This window comes from Neophocaena asiaeorientalis, unplaced genomic scaffold, assembly GCF_003031525.2.
Source record: "Neophocaena asiaeorientalis asiaeorientalis breed wild unplaced genomic scaffold, Neophocaena_asiaeorientalis_V1.1 scaffold251, whole genome shotgun sequence".
In the NCBI taxonomy this organism is placed as follows: domain Eukaryota; kingdom Metazoa; phylum Chordata; class Mammalia; order Artiodactyla; family Phocoenidae; genus Neophocaena; species Neophocaena asiaeorientalis.
The window spans coordinates 173,014-198,365 of record NW_020173377.1 but is presented as its reverse complement, the minus strand read 5'-3'; the positions used below and the strand labels follow the sequence as shown (position 1 = coordinate 198,365).

The 25,352-nt window shown below is 41.9% G+C and overlaps 1 protein-coding gene across 1 annotated transcript in view; it reads right to left on the bottom strand.

Moving 5' to 3' along the window:
• The window catches only part of DOCK3 (dedicator of cytokinesis 3), a 203,857-nt gene that overhangs the window by 78,702 nt on the left and 99,803 nt on the right, over window positions 1-25,352 (bottom strand). The window contains exons 8-13 of the mRNA XM_024746488.1: window positions 25,247-25,335; window positions 13,772-13,897; window positions 3,251-3,375; window positions 1,576-1,738; window positions 949-1,055; window positions 195-366 (exon numbers count right to left, since the gene is read on the bottom strand). Of these exons, the coding sequence (XP_024602256.1) occupies window positions 195-366; window positions 949-1,055; window positions 1,576-1,738; window positions 3,251-3,375; window positions 13,772-13,897; window positions 25,247-25,335 (782 nt within the window). The remainder of the gene's footprint in view (window positions 1-194; window positions 367-948; window positions 1,056-1,575; window positions 1,739-3,250; window positions 3,376-13,771; window positions 13,898-25,246; window positions 25,336-25,352) is intronic.

Here is a 25,352-nt window from a genome sequence, read left to right as displayed (position 1 = left end):
CACTCAGGAGCTGTTAAAACCGTGGAAAATCTCATAGGCTGCTATTGCCGAATGATTTCTTCAATTTCATATGAAAAGAATTCCCTCACTGTGGCATGAAAAAGCAATAATTTGTCTCTTTTAACATGTATCAGCAACATGGACCAGCAAGTGAGAACAGTGGAGGGCACCACGCTGCAGGCACCATCACCTACCATTCTGGGTGAGTTTGGTGGAGGAGAGCTGTGTGGAAATGAAGAAAGACTCTTTGGTGCTGCGTTGGAAGATGAGGCTGGAGGGGATGTTAGGGCAGCCGTTATAGTCCTCTTTGCAGCAGGGCAGGCCCAGGTACAGAGCATGGTTGTTAAACGTGCTATTCTCATCACACTATAGGCAAAAGTAGAGAATACAGAATGTTTCTTGAACCATGCCACCTGTAAAAAATCAGGTCCCAGGGAATTTCTGAGTTGATGTTTACTCTCATCTTCCTGAGGCTGGACCTTGGACCTCAGGTCCTCTTAGAAGAGTGCTTTCTAAGCACTTTAAAAGTGCTTTTCATTTCTTTCTCCAGAACGGCTCACATGCCTTTTAAAGAGAACATGGTGGGGCTCGTGGCCTCTACCTGGTATGCAGGCAACCTTGAGTGCCAGCTATGCTGTGACAGCTGACAGAACCCCAATCTCAAATAGCAGGTCGCCGAATGAACAAGCCAAGGCCATAAGAGCACAGAGGGGTTGGTAATAGATTTCCATGACTAGTGGAGTGGGAGGTGGAAAACAAAGGCCCTGCTGGCATTACTTATGGGAGGAAGCTCACTTCATTTAGAAGACAAAAGACTGCCCACAGCTGTCCTGCTGTCTCAACCAGCGCATTACCCTGGATCGTCTGGCCCGCTCAGTGAAAACCACCTAACTGAGAACCATGTGTGAGAGTGGTCTCAGCAGGGTGAGAGACAGCCAGGCTCTGTACCTTGTACACATAGAGCTCGTGGATATCATCTGAGAGGGTGGTGCCGTCATCCCGCATCAGGGGTGAGAATGCAAAGCCAAAGAGTTTCTTTTCCCCTTTGTCCTTTGCTGCAAATCAGAGCCAAGCATTAGTTGTTTTGCCACACACTTTGCTTTTCAACAGCAATTCCCTTTTGGTTTATCACCGATGCTCTTTACTTCTTTGTCCCTTACTTTGTTCATTAATTAGGTAGCAACCTGATGGCAAGAATGATGAGAAATGTACTAGACTGAGTTTCCATTCATATCCCAAGGTACACAGGCAACCTAGACTCAAATAGAAACTAAATTGCTAGTCTTGATAAACCAGGGGCTCTTTAAGAAGGAGTTTAATACATACAAAGGAAACCCCCAAAGAGGAATGACACTGGCAATTATCCAGCATCCAGGTCAGACACTACAACAGGGCAATACCAGATCCCATGTTTCTGAATCACTGTCCAAAGGACAGCCTCTGATGATATCCCATCTCTAAGTACACAACTCCTAATTTTCTTCCCCCAATAGTAAGAACTCTCTTACTTCTGTTCCAGAGAGGAAAGAGTTATATTCGTATCCTCAAAGGAATGTGGAGAGAAGTCTCACTCACTGGAACAGTGTCTGAACTCGAAGCGCAGGTGGGAGCCCCGGAACCGATCAATGGGGATGGGCAATTTGATAATTTCTCCCCAGCGAGGACTATTACTGTGGTAGAGGACGAAGGAGTGGTACGAACTCCTATTCGGCTCTCCTGAACCCAAGCTGATGCAATCCTGGAAGAGAGAAACAAAGTAAGGTGCCATCTTCCTGGAGGGATCCCTTGGATTTCCATGTCACTAGGACATTTCATTTTCTCCTTTGTGCAGGTCTCATTTTCCCATCAGGCCAAATCTATAAGATGACTTAAATTCAGTACTTTTGGAAACAACTGTCTAGATGGTATAAGAAATAAGCAGTCACAATGCTCCTTGTTTTCCTTGGGTCAGAGGTAACCACACTCATTGCTTAATAAACATGAGAGAAGCTGAGTGGTGCATCTGAATCACTAAGGTAGGCTCTTCATCCTCATTAAGAAAGGAAACAATGAATTCATAGGAGAAGTCAACCGTATATGGCACTTTCCAGATCAGAAAAATAATTAAATAATAAAATTAAATTTTAAAAATTAAATAATTAATTAAATAATAATAAAGTGGAGCTTGTTTTCTAATCTTTGGCCTAATGTTGCACTGGCATTTTAGGTTGCCCATGGCTGACTGTCCTTGGATATAAACAAGGTAGACCAGATTTAACTTGACCCCAGTTCCCAAATATTGATGTGAAAACCCAGTCCCAGGCCCGCCAGGAAGCTGTGGACAATACAATCAGGAGCAGCTCCTTGTCCACACAGGGTGGTGTGAACAGCTGACAGCTCTGCTGACCTCAGCATTATTCATACAAACAATGAACATGCTTTAGTCCTTGAGGTGGGAAACACAAATCATTGTTTCTACCACCATTTCAACATTACCCTCCATTTCTTTCTAGGTTTGGGAGATGACTCTAACTTTACCTTTTTCCTTCTGTAAAATATGGACGATCACTCCTGGTCTGCCTACCTCATAAGGCTGATGTCAACACACAGAAGCAAGGTTTGTAAAAGAGTGATTTGCCTTCTACCAAGTGACATTCAAATAATGCCTTTTTATTTGCCAGGGACTTGACTATGACTGACTGAGGGAAAAACTGACATAATGACAGTAGAAAAACAGCACTCCAGGCCTTCTCTTTTAATGAAGAGTGACAGAGGATCCTTGTACTGCACTGGCTAGAAATCATCTTTTAGGGCCTGAGTCTGCTGTTCCTTGCCACATAACTTGGTAACAGCAAGTGGGTACCTAAGTTCCACCCTTTACTAAAGGGAAAATATAACTTTCCATATTAGCTCAAGGAACAAACAGCGTGGGACCTAATAACAGTTACCAAAACTAGGCAGCTCAATGCTAGACAGGTGGCTGAAAAAGTAACATGTAGGACAGAACTAGAGGGAATAGGTCTAAATTAGAACAGGAAGGATTCAGGTCAGACACTAGGAAGAATTTCTAAAAAGGCTGTATGACACTGCAAGTCGTTATCAGAGCATACTGTAGAATTTCCTTGAAGAAAGGCTAAGGCAGAGAAGAATGCATATGGGGTGATTTGAGTTCAGCTCTTCCTGAAGAGGATGGGTCTCTGGACAAAGTCCACAAAAGCACTAAAATTATTACTGGATTAGCCTCCATTCCAAACTGACTGGCAAACTTTACCTTCAAGATTTCTCCATCTGCATAAAGCACATACATGGTCACTTCAATATTCTTCTGTACACTCTTTCCCCCTCTCTCGAAGTCCCCCTTCTCCAGGGTTAGGTACAGGTCATTGCGGATATCACCTGTGGGGAGAGAAATGTCATGTCTTCATGACCACAGAAGCCACTCTGCCCCATGTGCATGGAGGACAAAGCTAGCATCTGGATCCTCCAGGGTTCAGGTGGGTGCTCAGGGCATTCCAAGCTTGGTTAATAACAATGGACATTCTACCAATATCAGTGCAGCAGTACTCAGGTTGGTTAGTCATGTGCTCTCTAAGTCTGAATCTTAAAGGTGTTCACCACAGCTTGTCTAGGGTGGGAAAAGGCAGATTGCAGGTGTCTGTTCAGTCTCTCTTCCCTCCAGGAGAATAGCTGTAATCTAAGTCCCCCAGTGAGGAAAGATTTTAGAATCAACAGGAATAACACTTATTTTAATCATGTCTATGTCTTAACTACTAATCCCTCCTCCTTTCCCTCAAAAAAACCCAAAAAAACAAAAAACAAAAAAATCATTTCTCTTTTTTTTTCTTTGTTTTCTTTTTGCAACCCTCAATCCTTCTGAGTCTGACTAGAGGATAAACTACTACTTCCTTCTGGAGGCTTACCTCCAAATCCCATTCCCTGCTGGAGTGTCAGGCAGAGGTCACTGGACTGTCAGTTTGTCTTCTTTTTGTAGCAAGTGCTCTGGGAGCAGGTGACTCTCCAAAAGCACAGGTGCCAAAGGACTGGGGCGACAGTCTGTTGTGCTCTTGTTGCTTCTGCGTGCTCTGACTCTAGCCCATACCTGCTGCTTGAGGCTGGGCAGCAGTAGCTCAAACTGCAAGTCTGAAATGACCTAAGTCTCAAATGCCTTTTTTTAGGGTGGAAGGAATTGTCTGTTCATGCATAAAAGGAGCTTATTTAGGCTGCTCTAAGCTTCTAAACCCATAAAATGACGAATTTTACTTAACACAAACTAAAGAAGGGCTTTTGACTTTCAAAAATAATAGTAAAGGCTGTGGGAAAAAAAATCTTCAAAGGAATGAAACGACAAAGGAAACCAGGTAAGGCCAAGGTGAATATGTGTTAGGAGCCTGAAGAAATCAACTAAAAGTTAACGGAACAATTAATTAACTTGCAAAGCAAGCCAATTCAGAAGCCAGAAATACTTTTTCCTTCAGTTTTTAGAAAAGCTGGCACATCTAAATCTGTTCATTACTTGGAATCACAATGACATAAGTCTTTGTTTTTGGTTAGCAACTGAGCTTTCTGGTTTGGTCAGATACATGATGACTGACAGCTCCTTTTCTGCACTGTCCACCTCTCTAACTGTGGAAGTGTCCGAGTGTCTCTTACATATGAAACAGTGATAGACCAGGACTGGCATATATCTTGGGCTTTGGGGGTCTTCATGACCAGACCTTCTATTATTCAGGTCGCCTTCCTACTGTAGGAGTGCAATCATGGTTATTTGGTCACATAATACTCTCAAAACACTTTGACCCAAGTGGGGAAGAGCAGTCCCTGAGAAACAATTATTCTCTGAAAGCGCAGAGAACTTTCTCTAATGTGTGAAAGCTATTTCCCCAAACAAATAGCCCTGAGGCTACCATGAAGGGAAGAGGAAAATGTGTTCTTGAAAATCACACACAAATGCAACTGCTGGGTAGTTGGGACAGACTTCAGGGTGTCCATCCTTGCAGTCCATATAGACTTTCCTCCTGGGTTGAGTAGAACCTCTCCTTTGAAGTTTGATGAGTTTGACACTTTAATCTTCCTCTTTTGAACATCCCTTCTTGGGCCCTCCTAGCAGTTCACCTATTTTAATAGGTGTGTAGGTAGGGTGGGGAAGACTAGCAGAAGGAGAAGGAAAACTCAAATTCATTAGTTTGCTACCGTCAGAACAGAGGCTGAATAAAATCAGCCCTGAAAGTAAAATTCAAAATTAACTGGGAACTTTACTATGCGTTATTGCCATTATAATGGGATAAATCAGAGTTGGTTACACCTTAAATTTTTAACAACTGGAACAGACATCTCAGAGCTTTCTCCTGATAAAAGCTTTTTAGTTACACATTAGCTTTTCTATGGAATTTAAGTAATTATTCAATTTCGAGGACGATTTGGCATAAAGTGAAGAGTCTAGAGAATTTTAATATCTGAAGAATAGGTGCTTTGTTTAAAATTACCGTGGTATAAGTCAGCACTCTCTGGCAGTTATTCTCAAAATAATTCACGTGACTTTTAAAAGCAGATGTTGGCTACCAGCAATAGTAGTCTAGCTTGTACAAACATATAAATTTCTGTGGCTCTACACAAAAGTTAACCATATTATAATAAGTGTGTCCTTAAATGGAACATTTCAAACTTTTCCTAGGAATATATGATATAAAATACTAATACTAAATTGGGTATTGTCTTGGAGATTGACAATGACAGAATTTGGTCTGTTTTGGTTTTATAGAGTGAGCTCATAGCTTCTGGGCAGCTCCTCCAGGGTATTTTAAACCAAAATGCCAATTTCAAATGGAAGGACTGAGCTAGACATTCCTACAGTTTTCATTCTTTTAAAATTTTCTATTTAAACAGAATGCTTTGGTGATTGTCTAGCTGAGAAAATTTATAAATACAAGCAACTGTACCTTCTGGGTTACACACTGAAGCAGCTTGATTTCATCAGATCTTTGCTCTTTATTTAGAGAACAGACCTGCCTAGACCAAGGTTGTTCTCAGTCAGAATAGGTATCAGGCTGCCTTACGGGTTGCAATTTTGCAAATTATGGCCTCAGTTTTGAAAGCAGCACTTTTTAATAGTTAATGGTGCTGGGGCCTTCTTGTCAAAACCTCTCTGGAGGATCATTTAAATTGAGCTCTCCACTAATTCTCAAGGAACTAGAAGAAACAAATGTGAAAAGCACCAGAATGTAATGACCCAGGCCTGCCTTACAGAGAGCTTCCCAGGGTCCCTGCTCTTCAGCTATCCTTATTGTATGTTACAGTACAAAGCCTACAAGTGGAATCATGCCTCTGGGTTAAGGTACTGTCTCCAGGAGGCTCATGTAAACTTTAGCACCAATGGCCAAGAAATATTACCAAGAGAGGGATGAGGACAGGCACCTTATCATAAGAATGGGAAACAGAAGTCCTGAACAGTGGTTTCTGTGGTTAGTCTGAAGACCACTGCCTGGCTGACTGTATTTGAATCACCTAGGGAGCTTGTTAAAATTAGATTTCTAATATTCACCCTTTGAGATTCTAGTGGGTCTTGGGTGGGCTTGTGTACTTGTATTTAAAAAAAAATCATCAGGTAATTCTGATGCTCTCCAGGGTTTAACATCAGGGGACTATAAAGTGGGGGTCTGCTTGGAAGATACTAGTGAAGTCTGGCTGAGGGTGGGGGACTGGGCACCTCTTAGGCAGCATGGAGGAATGCTGGGACGGGTATGGAAGGGGGAGACTTTTCCACGGGGAGTGGGAGTGCATATTGTTGAGGGCAGCCCTGACTCCATTTGTTAGGTGTCCTCTGCTTCCTAAGGTTGGCAGAGCCTCTAACAACATCAGCAATGCCTTACATCTCTGAATGCTTAGTGCTCAGTTGACATGCAACAGAGTTTCTTGAATGGGAAGATGAATGAATGAGGTTGTTCTTGTAAGAGGGCTTCAGAATAAATAATCTTTGTCCCTTTCACAGTTTCACACAGCAGCCAGTGACAGCTGTTGGTATAACTGCATGTCAGAGAACTAGGGACTTAAGAGTAGGCAGAGGTTGGCAAACTTTTTCTCTAAGAGGTCAGATAGTATCTTAGGCTTTGTAGGTCACCTGGGTCTCTGTCACATGTTCTTTGTTTTCACAACCCTTTTAAAATGTAAAAAACCATTCTTAGCTGGTAGGTAGTACAAAAACAGGCTGCTGGATTTGGCCTGTGGGCTATAGTTTGCTGATACCTGAATTGGAGTGTTCAAGGGTCAAGAGCAGCATCACTACGCTGCAACTACACATCAAAAATCCAGATTCCTAGAAGTCTACAATAAACAGCTGCTGGGAAGGAGCAAGGTAATGAACTTGAGGCCATCTTACTGCGTCAGGGATTGGCGTGAAACATTCTGGGGTCCTTAGAGAGTGACAGGTCTTAGAAGGAAACAGTGCTTTTCAGCTGCCAGTAATCTCAGAGGGCTGAGGAGCACTGTGACAGAGCTGCATCCAGCAAAGAGAAAAGTGCATGCTTCAGTGGCCAGGTCTGATCATCCAAAGACCTGAATCCTAGCATGACTTTGGAGAAACAGCTCACAACGTGTTTGCAGGTCTCTTCTGAAAGCAGTCTCTGTAGAGGTGTCAGAATCTTCAAGGTCCAGCTCAGGTACCAGAGCATCTGTTAGCAAGGTAGTCTCTTGCCAGACACTCCAGCCTTACTTGAAGTTTTGGGGCCACATAGTTCCAGCCTCTGTAGAATTCTATGCCAGGAGAAATGGTCCAGGACAGCCTACACAGGTTTGCAGCAGTGTCTTAGTTGTGGTGAGTGGGGACTACTCTTCGTTGTGGTGTGCAGGCTTCTCACTGCGGGCGGCTTCTCTTGTTGTGGCATGAAGCACGGGCTTCAGTAGTTGCAGCTCGCGGGTTTCAGTAGTTGTGGTTCGCAGGCTCTAGAGCACAGGCTCAGTAGCTGTGGCGCATGGGCTCAGCTGTTCCGTGGCACGTGGGATCTTCCCAGACCAGGGCTCGAACCCGTGTCCCCTGCACTGGCAGGCGGATTCTAAACCACTGTGCCACCAGGGAAGACCCTGGGCACTAAGACTTGCTTGGATTCTTTATTACATTCATGTTCCTTCTGTATAAATTACTCACACCACATGTGTGGAGGCTCTAGGTTCAAGGATAACAGTATTAAATACATTATTTAGACCTTGTCTAATTCTAGATAGGATTAGGAAGAGCTTCTGTGGATAGCTTCTTTCCCTTAAGACCATGTAAAACTAGAACTTTCTCCCAGCAGACACAGCAGCCTGCTTGGGATGGTGCCAATCCTGTCTCTTGGCAGAATAGGAGTCTCCTGACAGCATTCATGGAGATGTGAAGATGTTAACTACCATTTAATATGGACACCTTCAGACACATGACCAATGCTTTATGTTGTAGTAATTCTTATTCTGAGGAAGAGACTAAAAAAAGACTCTCGGGAGGATTTCTTTAGTATCCAGGAAAGACAGGTTCCTTATTCTTCTAACCATGTCTTCAGTGTCAACACTTCTGGTTTCTTTTGCTACAAAGTCAGTGATGCTCTCTGCTCTAACAGGATGACAGGAATGGGCATAGTGTGACATCACTATATACGATTATTCCTTTCTTGGATCAGGGATGTGATGATCTTCCAACCTGTTGTGGGACCAGATGTGATTATTCCTAAACCCTCCCTTAGAGATACTGCCAAAGCTTCATTTGACACTCAGACTGACCACAGTCCTATGAATCTACTTCTGGTAAATACTTTCATCACTCTGCTGAGAATAGCTTTTCTTTCAAAAGTCGCGTCTCTTTCAAAAGTCATGAGATGTGTCCAGCAGAGCTGAAAAGAGCATCTTTCTGCCTTTCTGATTCTTTGTAGCTTGGGATAAGCACTACTCATTTTCTTTTCAATGGGAGTAGCTGATCCATCTCACAAAAATCCTTGCCTGTATCTATTCACCTAGGGCTTTTTAAGATTTTCTAAACATTCCAACAAGTCCTTAGTTTTCTCTGATCTTAATGAACACCCTAAGTAATACACAGTCTCTAGGCTGGGCTGGTAGCTTCTCCAATGTCTTGTCAGTTATCCCAAAAGGTGAGGCTGATGAAGGATTAATAATGTAAATGACACCCCACCCCAGTATTGCAGCATAACATTCCGTGAAACAAATGAAGATGGAAACAAAGCAGGCAAAAGCAGACAGGACACACAAAAGCAGGAACTTACACCCAACTATCTTCATCTCTGCACCAGAAACAAAGGGGCAAGAATGAGGGGACAGCACAGAGAAAAACAAGAACAATTAAGGCAAACAGGAAAAGAGAAAAAAAAACATCACTTGCAGGTTGGTGATGAAGCATGCACTTTTTATCAGGGGTCAAACCAAAGGACAGAGTGTATTTTTGAGCACAAGGGCAAGAGTCAGGGAGCCCCCTAGAGGGCTGCCATGCCAGCATAGCTGCCTTCTAAAGGGCAAGGTCAGGGCAACCCAGAGACGAGCTTGTGCCAGGTCTGACTCAAGGAAGGGCAAAGCATCCCTAAAGCAGAGTACTCTCTAGGGCATAGTTCTCAAAGGGGGTCCGAAACCAGCAGCATCGCCGTCACTTGAGAGCCTGTGAGGGATACAAATTTTCAGGTCCCACCCCAATCCTACTATCTCAGAAACTCTTGGGTTAGGCTTAGCAATCTGTGTTTTTCCAAGCACTGCAGGTGATTCTGATACATACTAAAGTTAGAGAACTACTGCTTTAGGAAAAACTTGGCCAGCAGCTAGAACGTACTAAATCAAAGGGCAGATTTCTTCTGACAAGAGAGAAGCTCATTTAACTAACATGAAACTTGGCCCATAACGTCCACAGTAAATGATAACCTTAAAAATTCAAGGTTTATAAAACAAGTTAAAATATTTATTTCCCACAGAGGCATGACAGAGCTCTGTATTCCTACTGACTCCAGGGAACAGACTCTCCAGGAAAGCTAACAGTTAGAGAACTACACAGAAGCTGGTGGCACATCTCTGCTGGCTTAGATGTGGTCTGGAGAAGGGTACAGACCATTCTTGAGCAAGTGGTTTTAACTCATTCCTTTCAGTTTACAGTCTTTTGGCAGACAGTTTTCTTTAAAGTTTTATTTTGGCTAATTCTGACAAATGAGTCACAGAAAACAATGTTAACTTCAACATTCACCTCATTCAACTGAAACACGTGCCCTGCTCCAATATTTCCTCTCCAGTTTCTTGAAAAAAATCTAAGAGGGCTTCCCTGGTGGCACAGTGGTTGAGAGTCCGCCTGCCGATGCGGGGGACACGAGTTCGTGCCCCGGTCCAGGAGGATCCCACATGCCGCGGAGCGGCTGGGCCTGTGAGCCATGGCCACTGGGCCTGTGCGTCTGGAGCCTGTGCTCCGCAACGGGAGAGGCCACAATGGTGAGAGGCCCGCGTACCACAAAAAAAAAAAAAAAAAAAAAAAATCTAAGAAAGGAGTAAAAGTATGCTATAGAGTTATTAGCTTTCATACGCAACTAAAATGAGTTTGGAGGGAAGGAGGAAACACCCATAGAAATATGGTGACAAACCAACAAAAGTCTTTTAAGTGCTCAGTTTCAAAGTAAGGTTTAAATTCCCGCATCTGTTTATCCTTCTATAATCTTGGATGATTCCCGGGTTGATGTGCCTTCTCTGTGACCTCCCAGAACACCAGCAATGGCAGACTTGCCTCCTACTCACCACCATGGGTCATGAGCACAGCTGGATGGCTGTGTAGTCAGGGCCTCAGCTGTGGCAAAGAGTAGGACATCTCCTGTTCACACCAGTCACATGGTGTATGTGTACACACTCATGGAAAGCAGCAGGAGACCATCAGAAAGACCTTTTTTGAAATGGTATGTTAGATACTGGTGTGGTTATAACTTGTCTAAATGCTGAAACTCAGAGCTGTAAGCTCTGTCAATATGCTTTGACAAGGACCTATCTGGGCCATCTGACAAAAAGGACCTCTCCAGATTAGTATCTGGTGGTTTCTGCCAAATGCTGGTAGTTTCAAAATAAGAATCACAGTATACGAATAATTCTAATTTCCCCAGTTACTCTAATTTCTCAGACTTAAGTGTTGAAATGCTCACAGTTACTAACATAATTTATTTCCTTATTCATTTCCCATATGACCATGTATCAAGAAGTCGCAACTTCTTGTAACTCGGTCACACCAGGACCGTGAGGTGTGGGATTGCTGCAGCCCAGGTGACGAGTAGACCAGCTGCAGGTGGAGGGGTGACCTCACTTAGGGAGTTCTTGCCACAGACATGGTTTCCCAAGACAGGCTGACCACAATTTAAGACACTGCTGCACACTTTTCCTGCTGCTGCAGCAGGACCTGCAGGGCTAGCCCTATCCCCTTGTCCAAGGATGGCAAACCTACTCTGATGATATCTTGGGGTGCATTAAGGTGGCTGTCAGTTGTTAGTGCACAGTCCTGAGAATGGCCATCTATGCAAAAAATTCTTTCCTCAGGGGGGAGGAAAGGTAAAGGAGAGGACAGATGCATAAAGGACTGTTTCCTGCCTGTGAATCAATCCTTACTTTCAGCTCCAGCACTCAGTACTTCAAGGGCAGACAACACAGCGAAGAGCACACTCACAGCCCCAGTTTGGACATCCCAGGATTGCCAGTGTCTCTGCCTTATAGGGCACATCATACGATGATCCCTTAGCTGCCCAAAGGAGGGAAACTCCCCTTAAACTCAGGTTGCCTCACCAATGATACTGATACTGCTTATTTCCATGGTCATGTCTCACATTCTCAGAAATCCTTTATAAACCTGTGTGCCAATGATACAAAGAGATGCAGAGTGCTCCACAAAAAGATCTCTTTCCATAGATGAGGTTTGGATACTGCAACTCCTGAAATTAAAGTTTGCTTAAAAATTTTTGACTGAAGCTTGCTCCTTTTTAGTCTCTGCTCACTTTGTTTTGATTCTGTGACTGTGTGAAGGCTAAGAGGAAGGAAATGTCCAAATCTTAGACAAACAAGTTCTTAAAAGAGAGAAAGAACTTTAAGTACATTTTTTAGAATATATGACTCTACATCATGAGCCCGGATACCTAATGAAAATAAGATCACCAGAACAATTTTGGTAACTACTAATTATTTCTTCAGTGACATGTTGCCAAGAAGCCAGGAACTATGCCCGGGCTCTTCTTTTCCTGATTACCACGGTCATCGAGGGCTGAGGAACGTGTCAGGACAGGATGAAAGAAACATCCTGTGGAGGACATCACCTCTACAATAGTCAGATGGGGGCCTTTCATAAGCATGAAGTCTCCTAAGTATTTAAAGATAAACACAGAATTGATTAGGAATTGATTAAATGGCCTAGGACTCCCATACAAAAGACCCTCCTGTGTGCATGAGCAGGAGACAAAGGCTGTCACAGCAGCTTGCTCTGCATTCACAGTGTCTATGGACAGAGAACGAAGGCAACAGAAAACAAGTCTGGGCGTAATGTGGGAAGTTGGAGGGCAGCTGGAATCCATCACACAGGCCTTCTCTATACTCAGGCCATACTCTCCTCTGGGTATGTGCTGGCAAATATTTCCAACAAGAGGATTTTACAGCACCATGAAGAACTCCAAATAGGTGATATTTAGAGTGGTCACAATCAGTTTAGTCTAGCCTGGCTTGGCTCTTTTAAACAAAGGCAAATAAACTTTTAGCAGAACATTAAAACTCAGGGAGGGTGGGAGGGAGGAGATATGGGGATATATGTATATGGATAGCTGATTCACTTTGTTATAAAGCAGAAACGAACACACCATTGTAAAGCAATTATACTCCAATAAAGATGTTAAAAAAATAAAATAAAATAAAATCACATCACTAAAAAAAAAAAAACTCACTGGAAAAGGTAGGGCTACTACTCCTCCCATAATTCATCCAGACAAACAGCAATTTGCTTGTTCTGCTTTCCCTCTCCTTGTTCCCATCTTCTCTGGTTATCAGACCACCTGCCATCCATCGGAGCCATGCCTCTACCCTTCCCTCACTCTCTACAGCCCCCTTGGTTCTGATGGCCTGTTTGGATCCACTTCTCTAGCTTGGCCTGCATCCCCCTGGCCAGGAAGCATGAACCTGAGATTGACCTGCTGGAACCACACTTGAGAGTCAATGCATTCCCACTTTCTGCCCTGGCTCTCCAGCAGGAATTAGATGAAAGGAGTTAGACAATTTCTGAGAAATTGGCCAGATAGTACTATTCACAGTGCCTAACTTATACCATTTGCCTGACCCATTTTTCTGATACATTATGGTATTTTCATTATGATTCATTTTTCTGATACGAATATATCTGCTATTCCTACATGAACTGAACTGGAATTCACTGACACTATAGGCACTATTTTCCTTAAAGAGGATGTTCCTATGAGCAGATTCTCCTCTAGGAAATGTAATTGAAGAGAAGAGTATAAAAATGCATCCCCATGAGAAGTTCTGTATTGATTCCTACCATCCGGTCTCCATAGGAGACAAAAAACCTCATCTGCTGGATTGCTGTGCTGCACTGGTGAACATATGTGGGGGCTTCTGGAAAAGAACAGATGCCAACAAGAGTCAAAGGAGCAACTGGCTGCAGACTGCAGTCAGCAACCTGACTTTGGCTGTAGAGGCTTTTAATGGCTGCAGGGCTCCTCCACAGCATAGTTCACCACCTGCTCACAAGGGGAGCACTGGACTCAATCCTCCTAACCCTTCTCCCACCCCAGCCCCAAGAAGTTCTGCCTACCTGGCATGATGACGTCAGGAAATCCCAATTTTCTTGTAATTGCCAATCCCCTATTAAATATCATAGGATTTTCTCTCCTAATCTGTTCCATGTCTCCACGAAGAAGCTGCAGAGAAATGATAAGACCTGCAAAAACAAAAGCATTGTTTTTACTCAGTATCACACTTCTACCCTAGAAAACACAGAGTCACATTTTTTGAGGCAAAAATGTGCAAAATTCAGCATTTTTCTTGAGAAAAGTTTTGATGCAGAAAGTATACATTATTCTGAAGAAACATGCTAGAAAGCTAAAAGAATCTAAGTCAAGATAATCTCAAAAATCCAGAGAACTATTCTATTAAATATAAACTGAGGTCTGGGAGATTAAGTTGCCTTCCTCTTTGTTCCCCAGCATCCAGCCCAGGGCCTGACTGGGTCTTAGTGAATATTGAATGAGAGGGTTGATTCACATGAACTGTACGTTTAGGAACCCAGAGAAGTCTATAGAAACAATGGCAGAGTAGAAACAAGTGTAACCAAAGAAGACCTTGTGTGAGGGTGTCCCACCATTTGGAAATGACTAAGTTAAGAGATGCTGTGTTTTATGCCAAAGTGCGGGATACAATTTTCTGGTTCAACCTTGCAATGGCTTGTACAGAGGGCAGCAGAGCAGACATCACATTCTTCCTGCAGGGAACCAATGCACTGCAAGGAAAGGAAAGAATATTTTGTGGGGCTAACTGAGCCTTGCTTCAGACTCTAAGAATTTCAGATCCTCCAGATGATCCCAGGGGCTTTATTCAGAACTTGGGAGAATGTGCAATGTCCCCTAAAGTGATCTGGCTTTTGCTCATTACTTGTACCTTAGGAGTTTTGCACAAAGAAAGTCTCCTGGAAATCACTCTCCTCCCCTGTCCTCAAGGATCCTCACTGCAGCCACTGGCTAGGAGTCTGTGAAGTCAAGCCTAGATTGAGTTTGGAGTGCCTCTGAGACACTGTGAATGAGATTAGCTGGTAGGAGGATGAGTTTAGGTGCTGATCTATGGGTCAGCAGGAAGCACCCTCGTCAATCTGGAAACTTGGGAGTTGAGCAGAAGATGAATATCTAGAAATGAGGGAAGATGTTATGATAATCAGGACAATCAAAAGAGTGGTGGTTTGAATGGAGACAGTAACAGTAACAAGTGGAGATGCAGAATAAGAACGGTCTGGGAAAGGAGAAGGGAGAGGAGATGGAGAAGTGGAGAAAGAGAAGTCAGGAGAGTCACAGATACTGTATCTAGCAGGTCAAAGTATTCTAGGAACTAGGAATATGTACTCTCACTGCTGGGTCAGTGGAGGAAATACAGTTCTACTGCCGCCCAGACAGAACCTCAGGATGATCTCATTGCTTCAGCTAAGCGCATCTCCCTCAAGAAACCCTGGGATTACACATATGAAGTCGCAGGTGTCATTAACACTAGGATCACAGTGCCCTGAAAAGCAGACATATGATATTCTAGTTGGCGTTCTGGTTAGATAATCAGTGTTTGAGATTCGGCCACCCTAAATTAATTTTTTATAGCCTAATCACTTGATGGACTCAGTTACAATTAGTTTATGACCCTGAAAGGCTGAAGGCCTTTGATTTCTATAGAAGACAGCAGTTGGTGAGGTACTCACCCTCCTCCACAACCTCAGCTTATTTATCTGCAGTATCTTTTTTTTTTTTTTTTTTTTTTTTTTTGGGTCCGCGGGCCCCTCCCTGCTGTGGCCTCTCCCGTTGCGGAGCACAGGCTCTGGACGCGCAGGCTCAGTGGCCATGGCTCACGGGCCCAGCTGCTCCGCGGCATGTGGGATCTTCCCAGATCGGGGCACGAACCCGTGTCCCCTGCATCGGCAGGCGGACTCTCAACCACTGTGCCACCAGGGAAGCCCTATCTGCAGTATCTTTACACAGCTATCATTACATCTCATCCTCTGGGTGAACAAAAATCCACTGACTTAGGAGATGGCCTAGCCTAGAGCAGATAGCTAAGAATGAAACAGTTTCCAGAATTTGAGATAGTGGATGGAGGGCAAAGGAAAAAAAAAAAAAATCAGTGAGTGCACTCTTACCGTTCTGCATTGGCAAGGATTTATTCCAATACCCACTGACTGCCTTTTATCTCCTCATTTTTTGAGCTATCAAATTGGCCTATATATGCGAAGTGCAACCTGTGAGGATGTAGACTGAAGATGCTGGGAGAATCACATCTAGCTTTCAAGCTACTCAAAAAGATCCTGAGTAGCTGCTCTCCTCTTCCAAACATGACAATTAAGAGGGCTTCAGTTTATGCAAGAGAGCAAGTGAAAAGGGACATGAAGAATGAAAGAAACCACCAATGGAGGCTATAAAAATTCCATCACTCAGATTAAGAGATACAAACTACTATGTGTAAAATATATAAGCAATAAACATATAGTGTGCAGTACAAGGAAATACAGCCATTATTTTGTAATAACTTTAAATGGAGTATCATCTATAAAAATGTTGAATTGCTATGAAAATAGCGATTCATAGTGCACATGAAACTAATATAAATTGTAAATCAACAATACTTCAAGTAAGAAATAAGAAAATAGAGGAAAACTCCATTCCCTTTTGTAGGGGCTGGAATCCCAGAACTTCTGGATCACTTTTCTGGTTCTGAAACCCTGAGTGATTGAGGCACATGCCAAATAATGGTAAGGCATGGTCCTTAGGACCGAAGAGCCTCTGTGAATAACTCAGAAAAACGACAACTCACCTACCCAGTACACAACCAGTCCTTTAGCAATTCTGGGTATTCTACCTACCAATCATCTGGCTCTCAAGCCAAAGAACTTGACAGTAAATACGTCTATACAAGTTCTCTGTTAATCTGATCCCTGACACAAGAAAACTGCCTTTTTAACCTCAAGTTAAACACTGTCCCCATAAAAAAGTTACTGGACACAACTGACACCTATTTGGAATACTGGAGGGCCAGCAATCTGGCCCTGGCCCCTCGCCATCCGTATCCCTTATGGAAGAACTAGATGAGGATTAATAATGCAAATTAACCTTAGCCCAAGATTTGTAAATAAAGCTGTACTTAATAGCCATTTAAAAATACATAGAAAAGATGTTAAAAAAAATAAAAATACATAGAGGGCTTCCCTGGTGACGCAGTGGTTAAGAATCTGCCTGCCAATGCAAGGGACACAGGTTCTATTCCTGGTCCGGTAAGATCCCACATCCCATGTAGCAACTAAGCCTGTGCGCCACAACTACTGAGCCTGCACTCTAGAGCCCATGAACCACAACTAATGAAGCCCGCGTGCCACAACTACTGAAGCCCGCACGCCTAGAGCCTGTGTTCTGCAACAACAGAAGCCACCACAATGACAAGTCCATGCACCACAATGAAGAGTAGCCCCCGCTCACCGCAACTAGAGAAAGCCCACGTGCAGCAACAAAGACCCAATGCAGCCAAAAATAAATAAATTCATAAAAATAAATAAATAAATAAAATACATAGAAAACCATGGCATCAACTGTTTTATTTGCTAAAAGTTGGGTTTGTGGCTACATATCTAAGAGGCCAATAACAAAAATGAAGAGCCACATATATTAAAGCTGCACCTAAGAGATTTACTGCTGGATGACACATTTACTCTCAGCACTCAAAACCAATATAGTAGGACTTCCCTGGCAGTCCAGTGGTTAAGACTCCACCTTCCAATGCGGGGGCTGCAGGTTCAATCCCTGGTTGGGGAGCTAAGATCCCACATGCCTCACGGACAAAAAACCAAAACATAAAACAGAAGCAATATTGTAACAAATTCAATAAAGACTTTAAAAATGGTCCACATCGAAAAAAATCTTAAAAAGAAAAAACCAATATAGCAACTCCTTCTGCATTTTTGTATGATTTGACTTGACAGGAAAGCACTAATGACTTCTGAAACAGACTGCCAAGGCAATGAACTGTTCATGATGTTTAACAAAGATGGGTGAGAGTTTACAGTAAAGTAAATTAACTTTTTATAAAGAAGTATCTTTAATTAAGGAGACTAACAAAGACCTGAAATATTCTTTGAGCAATTATGAAATTCTCTGACACAAAGACCAGCAGTGGAAAACCCATGCTCAGAAGCTTTGACAATAGAGTGGAAAGGCCAGTGGCCTGCGGTATGGAAACCTGGGCTCCCTGGTTAAGCCACTAAATCATTTCACTGAGCTTCAGTTTCTTCATTTATTTAATGAGGGAGTTGAAACACGTGATTTCCAAGATCTCAACCAGCTTCCAAGTTAAGCCTTGCCAAGAAGCAGTCAGACACACACTTCAAAGAAAAGCAGCCTATTTCTCCTCCTGGATTTCCCACAACAGCATGAAGACCTCCTCTCACTACGGCCATCCTGAGGCTCTCTGAAGTCTATGCTGCCCCAGTACAGAGGATGGGGTGCTTTTCTAACACTGTTTAAGTGGCCAGTGTCTGTGAGTTCTGGACAAAAATCACGGACACTGATGATGGCATGGTTTCTTGCTCACTCTGGGAGGTGAGACAAAATTCAGCATTTTAACCTGGTGAAGTGATGGTGGAAACTGCTCTTTGGTTGTTTCTTTTTTAAAAAAAAACAACCCTTTTTAAATTAATTAATTAATTTTATTTATTTAATTTTGGCTGCATTGGGTCTTTGTTGCTGTGCATGAGCTTCCTCTAGTTGTGGCAAGCGGGGGCTACTCTTCGTTGCGGTGCATGGGCGCTAGGCGTGCGGGCCTCAGTAGTTGTGGCACTCGGGATCAGCGGTTGTGGTTTGCAGGCTCTAGAGCGCAGGCTCAGTAGTTGTGGCGCATGGACTTAGTTGCTCCGCGGCATGTGAGATCTTCCTGGACCAGGAATCGAACCTGTGTCCCCTGCATTGGCAGGCGGGTTCTTAACCACTGTTCACCAGGAAAGCCCCTCTCCATGTTTTAATCACATCATATCCCAAGAACTCGTAGCCAAGGTAGCTTTTTATAAATAAAATAAGGAAATAAAGCAAAGAACACTATAAATATTGGTGTGAACAGTTTTCTAAATTGTAGTAACTTCTCTGTATTTTAAAAACAAGATTTGTCTCCTGCTTTAGCCTAGTTTTAGGTGAGGAATATGAACTCCCTTCCCCTTCCAGCACACTGCGTGTAGCTCCTTGGCATCCAGGCACATATAAGGGGAAACAGGCACTTAAAAACAGTGGAAAAGGCCCTGAGGAACCCCATGCTACAGAGTTTTAGAGAAGTCTCAAACTCTGAAACCTCTGATTTGGAGCTGCTCTGAGGACCCTCCTAGTTCAAAATATGTTGACCCTGATAAAAAAAAAGTTCTTTTCAACAACTTTGGGAACTGCCATGCCCTGAAGTGGCTTTACACTGTCATTTAAGGGCAACTTTTTATTTACAACAGGTCTATGGAAGTTAAAACAAAGAAGGCTATATAAAAGAGATTATGAAACAATTTAGTGGTATTGGGTTGGCCAAAAAGTTCCTTCGGTTTTTAAGTAAAAATAAAAGACCCACTTTTCTTTCCTTTAAAAAAAAATAAAATAAATAATTTATTTATTTATTTGGCTGCACCGGGTCTTAGTTGTGGCACACGGGATCTTCGTTGAGGCATGCGGGATTTTTTAGTTGCAGCATGCAGGATCTTTTAGTTGCAGCATGTGGATCTTTAGTTGCAGCGTGTGGGTGGGGGGGTCTTCCAGTTTTGGCATGCGGGATCTTCAGTTGCGTCATGCGAACTCCCAGGTGCGCCATGTGGGATCCAGTTCCCCGATCAGGGCTCGAACCCTCCTCCCTGCACCCCGCCCCAATTAAGAGCACAGAGACCTAGCCACTGGACCACCAGGGAAGTCCCAAACATGCATTTTTTCATTTTTACCAAGAACTTTATTGAATATATTCACCGTTTTGTTCCACTACCTTCTGCCATTTTTCATGCAATTTCATAATTCCAACTTCCCAAAATTTTTTATCTTTTTGAGCAAAGAACTGTTCCAGGTGCCTTTTACAGTCTTCCAGGGAATTGAAATTTTTTTCCATTAAGAGAATTTTGTAAAGACTGAAATAAATGGGAATCTGAAGGTGCAATGTCTGGTGAATATAGCAGATAAATCAGAACTTCCCAGCCAAGCTGTAACAGTTTTTGCCTGGTCATCAAAGAAACATGTGGTCTTGCGTTATCTTGATGGAAGATTATGCGTTTTCTGTTGACTAATTCCGGATGCTTTTCATCGAGTGCTGCTTTCAGTTGGTCTAACTGGGAGCAGTACTTGTTGGAATTAATTGTTTCGTTTTCCAGAAGCAGCTCATAATAGAGGACTCCCTTCCAATCCCACCATGTACACAACATCACCTTCTTTGGATGAAGACCGGCCTTTGGTGTGGTTGGTGGTGGTTCATTTCGCTTGCCCCACGATCTCTTCCATTCCACATTATTGTACAGTATTCACTTTTCATCACCCGTCACAGTTTGTTTTAAAAACAGAATGTTTTTGTTACGTTTAAGTAGAGAATTGCATGCGGAAATATGGTCAAGAAGGTTTTTTTCGCTTAACTTATGTGGAACCCAAACATCAAAGAGATTAACATAACCAAGCTGGTGCAAATGATTTTCAACGCTTTATTTGGATATTTTGAGTATGTCGGCTATCTCCCACATGGTATAACGTTGAGTATTCTCAATTAATGTCTTGATTTGATCGCTATCAACTTCACATGGTCTACCTGACCATGGAGCATCATCCAGCTAGAAATCTCCAGCATGAAAATACACAAATCACCTTTGACACGTTCGATCAGTCACAGCACCTTCTCCATACACTGCACAAATCGTTTTTTGTGTTTCAGTTACATTTTTACCTTTCTAGAAATAATAAAGCATAATATGCCGAAAATGTTGTTTTTCTTCCATCTTCGATATTAAAATGGCTACACAAAAATCACCAATTTTGATAAGTTTTTTTAAAATGCACGCTGATATGACAGCCGTCACAATATAATCTAACAAAACTGTTTCGAATGAAGTTGAAGACAACTAAGCGCTACTAGAGCCACCTTACGGAAAACCAAACGAACTTTTTGGCCAACTCAATAAAAACTATCTGGAGAAACACTCCCACTTTTCTTTCCTTTAAAAAAAAATAAAATAAATAATTTATTTATTTATTTGGCTGCACCGGGTCTTAGTTGTGGCACACGGGATCTTCGTTGAGGCATGCGGGATTTTTTAGTTGCAGCATGCAGGATCTTTTAGTTGCAGCATGTGGATCTTTAGTTGCAGCATGTGGGTGGGGGGGTCTTCCAGTTTTGGCATGCGGGATCTTCAGTTGCGTCATGCGAACTCCCAGGTGCGCCATGTGGGATCCAGTTCCCCGATCAGGGCTCGAACCCTCCTCCCTGCACCCCGCCCCAATTAAGAGCACAGAGACCTAGCCACTGGACCACCAGGGAAGTCCCAAACATGCATTTTTTCATTTTTACCAAGAACTTTATTGAATATATTCACCGTTTTGTTCCACTACCTTCTGCCATTTTTCATGCAATTTCATAATTCCAACTTCCCAAAATTTTTTATCTTTTTGAGCAAAGAACTGTTCCAGGTGCCTTTTACAGTCTTCCAGGGAATTGAAATTTTTTTCCATTAAGAGAATTTTGTAAAGACTGAAATAAATGGGAATCTGAAGGTGCAATGTCTGGTGAATATAGCAGATAAATCAGAACTTCCCAGCCAAGCTGTAACAGTTTTTGCCTGGTCATCAAAGAAACATGTGGTCTTGCGTTATCTTGATGGAAGATTATGCGTTTTCTGTTGACTAATTCCGGATGCTTTTCATCGAGTGCTGCTTTCAGTTGGTCTAACTGGGAGCAGTACTTGTTGGAATTAATTGTTTCGTTTTCCAGAAGCAGCTCATAATAGAGGACTCCCTTCCAATCCCACCATGTACACAACATCACCTTCTTTGGATGAAGACCGGCCTTTGGTGTGGTTGGTGGTGGTTCATTTCGCTTGCCCCACGATCTCTTCCATTCCACATTATTGTACAGTATTCACTTTTCATCACCCGTCACAGTTTGTTTTAAAAACAGAATGTTTTTGTTACGTTTAAGTAGAGAATTGCATGCGGAAATATGGTCAAGAAGGTTTTTTTCGCTTAACTTATGTGGAACCCAAACATCAAAGAGATTAACATAACCAAGCTGGTGCAAATGATTTTCAACGCTTTATTTGGATATTTTGAGTATGTCGGCTATCTCCCACATGGTATAACGTTGAGTATTCTCAATTAATGTCTTGATTTGATCGCTATCAACTTCACATGGTCTACCTGACCATGGAGCATCATCCAGCTAGAAATCTCCAGCATGAAAATACACAAATCACCTTTGACACGTTCGATCAGTCACAGCACCTTCTCCATACACTGCACAAATCGTTTTTTGTGTTTCAGTTACATTTTTACCTTTCTAGAAATAATAAAGCATAATATGCCGAAAATGTTGTTTTTCTTCCATCTTCGATATTAAAATGGCTACACAAAAATCACCAATTTTGATAAGTTTTTTTAAAATGCACGCTGATATGACAGCCGTCACAATATAATCTAACAAAACTGTTTCGAATGAAGTTGAAGACAACTAAGCGCTACTAGAGCCACCTTACGGAAAACCAAACGAACTTTTTGGCCAACTCAATAAAAACTATCTGGAGAAACACAGTTCTATATAAATTTTGATAGCTATCTTCAAGGGTATATAAAAGCTCATAGGCTTTTACTTTTATTTATATATTATATATATTTCATTGAGGTATAGTTGATGTACAATATTATATAAGTTTCAGCTGTACAACAGTGATTCACAACTTTTAAAGGTTATGTTCCATTTATATTTATTATAAAATATTGGCTATATTCTCTGTGTTGTTATATCCTTGCAGCTTATTTATTTTATACATAATAGTTTGTACCTCTTAATCCTCTACCCCTCCCCATGTCCCTCCCCTCACTGGAAACCAACAGTTTGTTCTCTATATCTGCAAGTCTGTTTCTTTCTTGTTATATTCACTAGTTTGTTTTACGTTTTAGATTCCACATATAAGTGATATCATACAGTATTTGTCTTTCTCTAACTTATGTCACTTAGCATAATATCCTCCAACTCCATCTATGTTTTTGCAAATGGCAAAATTTCATTCTTTTTTAAGGCTGAGTAGTATTCCATTGTACATATATATACACTACATCTTCTCTCCGTGGCATGTGGGATCTTCCCAGACCGGGTCACGAACCCGTGTCCCCTGCATCGGCAGGCGGACTCTCAACCACTGCGCCACCAGGGAAGCCCTCTGTTCATCTTTTGATGGACACTTAGGTCGCTTCCATATCTTGGCAACTGTAAATAATGCTTCTATGAACACTGGGGTGTATACATCTTTTTGAATTAGTGTTTTTTTTTTTTTCGGATATATACCCAGGAGTGGAATTGTTGGGTCACATGGTAGTTCTATTTTCAGTTTTTTGAGAATCCTCCATACTGTTTTTCACAGTCGCTACACCAATTTACATTCCCACCAACGGTATGTGAGGGTTCCCTTTTCTCCACAGCCTCACCAACATTTGTTATTTGCGTCCTTTTTCATGATAGCCATTCTGACAGGTTTGAGGTGATATATCATTGTGGTTTTAATTTGCATTTCTCTGATGATTAATGTTGAACATTATTGAACATCTTTTCATGTGCCTGCTGGCCATCTGTACATCTTCTTTGGAAAAATGTCTATTCAGATCTTATAGGCTTTTAAATAGTGCTTCTAATTTAATCAAGCAATATTCAGTTTAGAATTAATGTTAATATGTACAACTGTACATGATATAACATGTACAGTTGTACTATGTGCTGTGAAGCACAACAGGTTTCTAAATAAAAGAGTTTGTATAGAGACCATTCAGAGATAAAGGAGGTTGGCCACTGGACAAATTTTTCTTAATCAGTAATCAAATTAACCTTAATCAAGATTTAGATAGAAATTAAACAGAGTTTTAAAATGAGGGAAAAAGAAAAGGAGAAGTTGAGCTAAGATGAAAGCTGCTTTGAAATAAAGATCTTCTATTTTAGTTCCAGAATGACTGATACTGGCAGACTAATCATTGATTCTCATTAGCGTCAGGCTTTCTTGGTGATGCTAACACTGAATAGGAATAGAAAAAGTGACATTTATGTGTGTCTTTTTTGGGGGCTGGGTGTGTAACCTTTGTTCAGCAAAAAACAGACTTCACAATGTGACAAACCCGGCAACACTTTTGTTCACTCTGGATTCAAACTGGAACTCAAGTTACTTATCAAATCATAAGGAATTCACCATGGAAAGAGCAGAAAATGTATTTTGGTCAGAAGAAATGGCCAAAAAGCACACACGAAAAGATGCTCAACATCACTAATTATCAGAGAAATGCAAATCAAAACTACAATGAGGTATCATCACTTCATACTGGTCAGAATGGCCACCATCAAAAAGTCTACAAATAAATACTAGAGATAGTGTGGAGAAAAGGAAGCCCTCCTATATTGTTGGTGGGAATGTAAACTGGTACAGCCGTTGTGGAGAACAGTATGGAGGTTCCTTAAAAAACTAAAAATAGAACTACCATATGGTTCAGCAATCCCACTCCTGGGCATATATCTGGAGAAAACCAAAATCCAAAAGGACAGGTGCACTCTAATGTTCACTGCAGTACTGTTTACAACAGCCAAGACGTGGAAGCAACCTAAATATCCATCGACAGAGGAATGGATAAAGAAAATGTGGTACATACATACAATGGAATATTACTCAGCCATAAAAAAGAATGAAATAATGCCTTTTGCTGCAACATGGATGGACCCAGAGATTATCATACTAAGTGAAGTAAGTCAGACAGAGAAAGACAAAAATATCATGTGATATCACTTACATGTGGAATCTAAAAAAAAATGGTACAAATGAATGTATTTACAAAACAGAAACAGTCACAGATGTAGAAAACAAACTTATGGTTACTAGGGGGGGTGAGGGGGAGGGATAAATTGGGAGATTAGGATTGATGCATACACACTACTATATATAAAATAGATAACTAACAAGGACCTACTATACACAGGGAACTCTACTCAATACTCTGTGATGACCTATATGGGAAAAGAATCTAAAAAAGAGTGGATATATGTATAAGTATAACTGATTCACTTTGCTGTACAGCAGAAACTAACACACATTGTAAATCAACTATACTCCAATAAAAATTTTTTAAAAAAGTAATTAGGGAAGGTCTCAAATTATCACAAAAAGAAAGAGAAATTGCCTGAACGGGAGAACAAATGTCTGTAGGAGACTGAACTTTACATCTGGCAGCTGATCAGCACAAATCAACTAAGGTGTGTATGATCAGCAACTGCAAATGCAACACAAAGTCTCCTAGCCAAAGAAGCACGTTACCATGACTGGCGCTGGGGGCAGAGTACTTGGCGCTGGACTTGCGGATGATATTCTCGTGGATCTGGGACCACTCACTCTCGTTGTTGCACCTGCAACAGAAGGACAG